This window comes from Echiichthys vipera, assembly GCF_963691815.1.
Source record: "Echiichthys vipera genome assembly, chromosome: 23".
In the NCBI taxonomy this organism is placed as follows: domain Eukaryota; kingdom Metazoa; phylum Chordata; class Actinopteri; order Perciformes; family Trachinidae; genus Echiichthys; species Echiichthys vipera.
In genome coordinates this window covers 1624480-1630909 of record NC_139848.1, presented here as the reverse complement: position 1 = coordinate 1630909, position 6430 = coordinate 1624480, and the positions used below count along the sequence as shown (strand labels likewise).

The 6430-nt window shown below is 39.4% G+C and overlaps 1 protein-coding gene across 1 annotated transcript; it reads right to left on the bottom strand.

The window, feature by feature from the left end:
- Window positions 1-2455: 2455 nt before the first annotated feature.
- On the bottom strand, window positions 2456-5694 carry ccdc122 (coiled-coil domain containing 122; the record flags this gene model as incomplete). Its single annotated transcript, XM_083937975.1, has 7 exons — window positions 2456-2497; window positions 2579-2660; window positions 2957-3030; window positions 3125-3241; window positions 3320-3718; window positions 5326-5441; window positions 5661-5694. 7 exons carry the CDS (start codon window positions 5692-5694, stop codon window positions 2456-2458), a joined length of 864 nt encoding a protein of 287 aa, XP_083794101.1.
- Window positions 5695-6430: the final 736 nt, after the last annotated feature.

Sequence of the window (6430 nt, the reverse complement as noted above, 5' to 3'; positions counted from 1 at the left end):
GAGAACGCAGCCAAAGTAGGAGTTAAATGTCAGGTGCCGGAGCTACAGTAGCAGATAGGCATCTGTAAGGAATGCGAGCCGTACAGACAGATGAGTGACGACACTTAAAGAAGGCATGTTTTCATAAGTGGAGGATTTTTCTTCTGACTGACTTCTAACACACTCCCGCGGTATGTGAGCTCTGTTTTACACTTGCACCACTGTGATGGCTGCTGTGCCAAACTCTGCACCTTGACCTACTGTAGGAAGAGTTCAGGAATTTGCTACGCACAACACAACACAAGACTGGAGGCATGCACGTAGCCATTTTTTCACACACTGCAGGTCAGCTGTTTTTGCCTTTGTGCAACAACAAGGGCAGCATGCCACAGGAGGTGCAGGCACCCATTAACGTGCCAATCAGACACACTTATTCACGCACAAGATGGAGCACAACCTCAGTGGGAGGTATGCAGAGCTGCGGCTGTGTAAAACAAAATACAGCAGTGACCGGGATATGAAATTACAGGTTGTCATTCTACTTATATAACAAGGGCGATGATTTATAGCTTGAGTAGAACAGTCTTCATGCAACCATCCATGCCAGGAAGGAGAAAACATGTTTGCTGTGATTGTAGTGAGAGCTTCTCAGTCGATGTGAAAGTTTGCCGAGCACTTTTATTGCCGTACCTATTTATTAAAAGGTGAACACGTGATGAAAGGGATGTTTCTCAAAGGAAGGCAGGACAGTTTTAAATGAATAAACTACCATTTTTAACAATATATCATAGATTTGTCCTCATAGAGGTAAAAAAATGGCCCATGAGTTTGTTTTTTTATATATTTTTACCGGAAGAAAACTCTAAATTGTGATCATTTGATCTGTTTATTTAGTTTAATCCCCAAACTCCCCCTCTGTGTTCTCCACTTCAGCAGCCAATTGTGTTTGACTGTGAAGGTTGATGCCAAACCGGAGTAGACAAACGTGTCACAGCCAAATAAATAAAAGCAGCACGTGGTAGAAGGCTGCTGTTAAATTCAGTCCATAATCAATTTGGTCTAATTAGACTGGATTGGGAGGATATGAATGGCATTTGTTTTTTCACAAAGTGACTCACTGCAAGGAACTTTTGTGTGCATCTTACGCTTGACAATGTCAAACTCGCATTACCGTGGCCGCAACAAAGAAGAGTCTCGTCAGCTTTTTGTCCATATTATGAGAATAAAGTGTTTTTTATGTGACAAAAATAAAATGTCGTGAGGTAAGGGGTTAAAAAAGAAATGTCTTGTGTCTTTTAAAAGGTCACGCTGTTTGGAGCGTACTGGCACGTGCTTGTACCTTCCGATGTGAGCGCTACAAAGAGGGAGAGTAAAATCCCCTCCGCCTACGACACTGCAGTTTGCTTCGATATATACTGAACTGTGTTTGGATGTTTTGGGACGCTTTGCTGTCCGACATTGTGCACGCTAATAAGGTCAGCCAGACGGAGCAGTGCTGCGGTGAAGCAGACAGCCAGGCTGGCTGGATAGACTCCCCAAGTGCACCTTAAAGGAAATAGCCCACTAAAGTACAATTAGTGGTTGAGTGGATAATGAAAACACTCCTGACTTTTGGGTATTTCATCACATGTTGTCCTTCACCTCACACACATTCAACCACACTCCCTGGTTGTATATTAAAGTGGTAGGTACTATGGGTTACTACACAGTTTGCTGCTCAATACCTACCACAAATATTTCATGGAATTATTGTTTTAAATGTCAAATAGTTGCATGCATAAGTATTGAAATTGTTTGATTTGTTATTTAGTGGGTGAGGTGTTTTTTGGAAAACTGGTACACACACACACAAATCATCTCTGCAGATGATAGGCAACCAAATTCTGCACAAAAAAGTCCCCACGCAATTTATTTTTCTTCTAACTACACAGGCGTGACAACAATTTTCATTGTTTAACTGTTTTTCTCGAGTTATGGCACGTATGGCAGTACAGTCACGCCCTTGTTAGCCAGCACTAGGACTGTCACCTCGCAGACCGTCAGGCGACCCAGTGAAGCGGAAGCTGGAACAGCGTGTACCAAAACACCATCGCATCGACAGTTAGAGTAGACACTTGGCTTCTGTTCTACACAGGTCGTTGTTGTGGACACTGACTGGACAAACCGATTAACTGTCATCGCCCGACCTAAAATCCCATCCCACGCACTGGCACTGCTGATGTTGCCCTCATTTAGTCTCAGAAGAGCTGCAGGAAGTGCGTGCTGTCCTGTTATCAAAGGAAATCAAATAATGTGCTAACAGGCAAATATTTTAATACTGCTGACAAAACTTGTGCATTTAAAAGAACACATAAAGCAATAATGGAAATATCAAAGTACTGTGTAAGAGTCTAGGTGAGGGTTTCGTGATAAAGTGAAACACATTTAGTTGACACTGCTGCCCCCAGCTGTTCAGTTACAGTAACAGCATTAAGTCCTAAACAAATGGACCCATAAAAGCTACAGGCTTACATTCAATCTGATAACAGAACAATCAGAATCATAAACAGTGTTTATCCAGTTTAGAGAAGCCTGACACTGCAGATTAATGACCACTGACCGATGAGTCCTGAGATGACTTCAGCTGCCCTTTGAGCTCAGCTAGCTGCCTCTCCATGTGGTAGACATCTTCAGACATTTGCCTGGGTGAAGCAGACACAGTTTGGCAGCGTTTAATATGTGCAACATTACTGCAACGGGAGCAATTTACCTCCAAGTTTAATTCCAAAGAATGAAAAAGAGAGATTAGCCCTTTTAAATCTAACTATAAAGTAATCACTGTGAATCTGTCTGTGTTTAATCTCGAGAACCATTCAACCAATCAACTTCACACAACAGACAGGTATCACTGAGGACCCGAGAGAGTGCAGTATTAAGTTTGAAGTGGACTGGATGAGCAGTTCTTGAATATCCATGGTATCAGCACTTGTTTTTTTACCTGTGGCCAGCCTGGGCCCTGCTCAGCTGGCAGCGGAGGCGCTTGACTATGGCTTCATAGCGCCTGTTCTGGATCTGAAGGAGAGGAAACACAAAAGGGGAAATTCAGTTTGAGGAGTTTTCATTGGTTATAAAACGGGAACTCAAATAATGATCCGGGGCTAAATACCTCTATGTCTTTCTTTATCTGCGTATGAGTCTCAAACTCTTTTTGCACTTTCTGTCTCATCTCAGCTATAGTCTCCCTCGTCTTAGAGATCTGCCCCTTCAGAACATCAATCTCACTCTGCAGCAAAGAAAAGGATGGGGTGTCAGATATGTGATGTTTAAAATCTCAATATATCATCCAGGTTATATCCTCCACCTTTGCCATCTGCGCTGTGTTTCCATTGGGATTCTCCAAATCCACCTTCAGCTCCTCTTTCTTCTGTGTCAGCACCCTGACCAGCGCTTTCTTCTCCTCCAACTCTTTATGGGCCACCGTCTGGCTCGCCTCATGCAGCAAAGCTGCTCTGTGACCCTCCATCTTGTTTCTGTAAGTGTTGAACAGGGCTTTTGCCATGCGAGCCTTCTCCTCCTCCTCGCTCATACCACTCTGGAGTTGTGTGTTTTCCCTGCTGATGGATGCACAGCGATCATGCAGAACTTTTGCCTGCCGCTCCAGGTGCTCCATCTCGCCCTCCAGCATTAGGGTTTCCCTCGCTGTAGCTCTCAGCTCCTGCTCTGCCATCTCACCTTTCTTCTCAACCTCACAAAGAGTTGCCTGGCAAAGGGGGTAAAACAAAATGTTCCAATCAGTGCAAATAAATATTTGTTTGTGATGCAAAGGCCTTTGAAATGAGACACTCTCACAGCTCTTTAAGTAGCCAACCTGTCTATTCCTTACATATTTATTCCTTAATAGGAACATTTTGATGTGCAAAAACTACATATTAAGTAGGACATTTTGTACCACATATTGTCAGAGTTCATACACTTTTTCCAAGATCAAATTCAAGGTTAATTTTCAAGCTATTCCAGCACCTTACAGCTGTGGTAAATTGCATTTTTCTACGAATACATAAATATTGAAAACTATTACTAACTGCATGACGCTTCCTGCTACTATTGTAATCTATAACCTAAGCTGTGCTTGTTTCTAACATTCTGCTGTATTAACTGCCATAACATATAAGTCATATTCACATTACTATAGATATTATTATAGTTACTGGAAGTGTGTCTGTCTCTGTCTTTGTGTCTGTCTCTGTCCGTCTGTTCTCTCTTTCTCTCTCCTTTTCTTCCTCTCTCCGGTGCAGACAGATGTCCGTCCTCCACAGAGCTGGGTCTGTCTGACGTTCCTGTCTGTTATAGGGAAGGTTTTCGTTGCCAAGTAATTGTTGGGTCTGTGTAAATCATAAATAAGTCATAGAGTGTGGCCTTACCTAGTTTGTAAAGTGTCCTGAGATAACTTTTGTTATGATTTGGCACCATAAATAAAATTGAATTAAATTGAATTGAGTTATTATTTAACTTTTTTTGTTATCACATAACAAGAGATGGTATTATGCTATTAACAACTAAAATGGTGTGTTGACAAAACAGAAGGTTAAGAAATAAATTCCTTTGCTATTGCTATTTGTTTTGTGGAAGAAATGCGGATACAATTTTAAGCAATTTATCCAAAATTCAAGCATTTTCAAGGATTTCCAGCACCTGTACGAACACTGTATTATATTAAACCCTGCACGCACACCCCACTCATTATCATGCAAATTGTAATACCCAGCAACATTTCTGAAAATTCAGCCCTGTGGGCAGAGTACCAGGTACAACACAATTGTGGCTATCTGGCTGTTAAGACGTGACGTAACACCCTTTCAAAACATGATTTCCGGGTCCAAGCTGTACAGAGCCTCGTATTTCTGCAACACTGCAGTGCTGTGTTCCCCGTTGTCTGAAAAGATCAGAGTTTTTAAAAAGACAACATAATTGTCATTTGACCTCTTTCTTATCGATGAAAAAGATGTCTAACTGATGAAAGAGGTGATCGAGGTGATGTTCACATGTTCGACCGTTGTCTGTTTTGTTTCAATGGAGCATTTGGATCCGGAAATCGTATTTTGAAAGGGTGTTACGTCAGACTTAACAACCGGATATGTTAAATAAAACCAGCATATTTGTAGTATTTCAATGCCATGTATGATGCATCTATTCATGGCAACACTTCCACTGTGGTACCAACTACTTGTACCTCTAATACAAGCTCTCTGTTACTGTTGATACCACTGTTAGAGAACAATAATAACAGCTAGTGTGAACACTTTTAAGTGGAGAGAATAGCTTGGTTTATAACCAGGGTTAGTTTGAATAAACAGAGTAAAGATGAACCTGCAGGCAGCTGAGTGTCCTCTGCTTCTCTCTCAGGGCCTCGGTCTGGGCACAGCTGTGTTGGCTCACATCCTCCACTGCCTTTTTTAGTGAAAACCCCGACTTCTCCTGTGTTCCTGATGGACAGTTTATGAAAGTGTATTAAAGTCCGAGTTTAACCAGCTGAACGTAAATGTAGTTAGCTCATTTATAAGTGAACCGAGAAGTTAGCTGTTGCATTTCCAAATGTCATATAGACACACAGTACAGGGTTATTTTTATTTATTCATGTATTTTATTTATTGTCAATAAGCATGTTTAACTATATCTATATAGCTAGTGAGTTAATTTCTTACCATCTTCACCCGCTCTAGCGTTCAGGTTTGACATTTCTGACATCAGTTAGCTTAAAGTTGGTTGCTATAGCAAAGGTGACCATGGTAACTAATATGCACCGCGAGGTTAAGCTAACAATAAAATTGGTATTTGAGTGTTTATACAACTGTACATATGACATTTGACTTAATGGAACCAATTGTTTGTTACCCTTTTTAATAAACATTGGTTTCATTCTTATATTATAAGCTCTTTGTTTATGTAATTAGAGTTAACTGCCGCCGATACGATAAAACTACACTCCCAGAATGCACTGCTTCTCATCGATCTCATTTCCCAAACCACTTCCGGTCTCTCTTAATGCTTTATTATCATTTTCTATTTATCTATTTTAATGACGTTTATTTTTTGTTTTGTTTCGTTTATTATTATTATTGTGATTATTATCATTTTTAAATTTATTTTAATTGTTTATTTTGTTGTTTCTTTTATATTACTATTATTATTGTGATTATCATTTTTAAATTAATTTTAATTATATTCATTTTTTTGTTGTTTCGTTGATTATTATTGTGATTATCATTTTTAAATTTATTTTAATTGTTTATTTTGTTGTTTCGTTTATTATTATTATTATTATTGTGATTATCATTTTTAAATTTATTTTAATTATATTCATTTTGTTGTTTTGTTTCGTTTATTATTATTGTGATTATTATCATTTTTTAAATGATTTTAATGATGTTTATTTTTTGTATTGTTTCTTTTGTTAGTATACGTTTTTATTTTT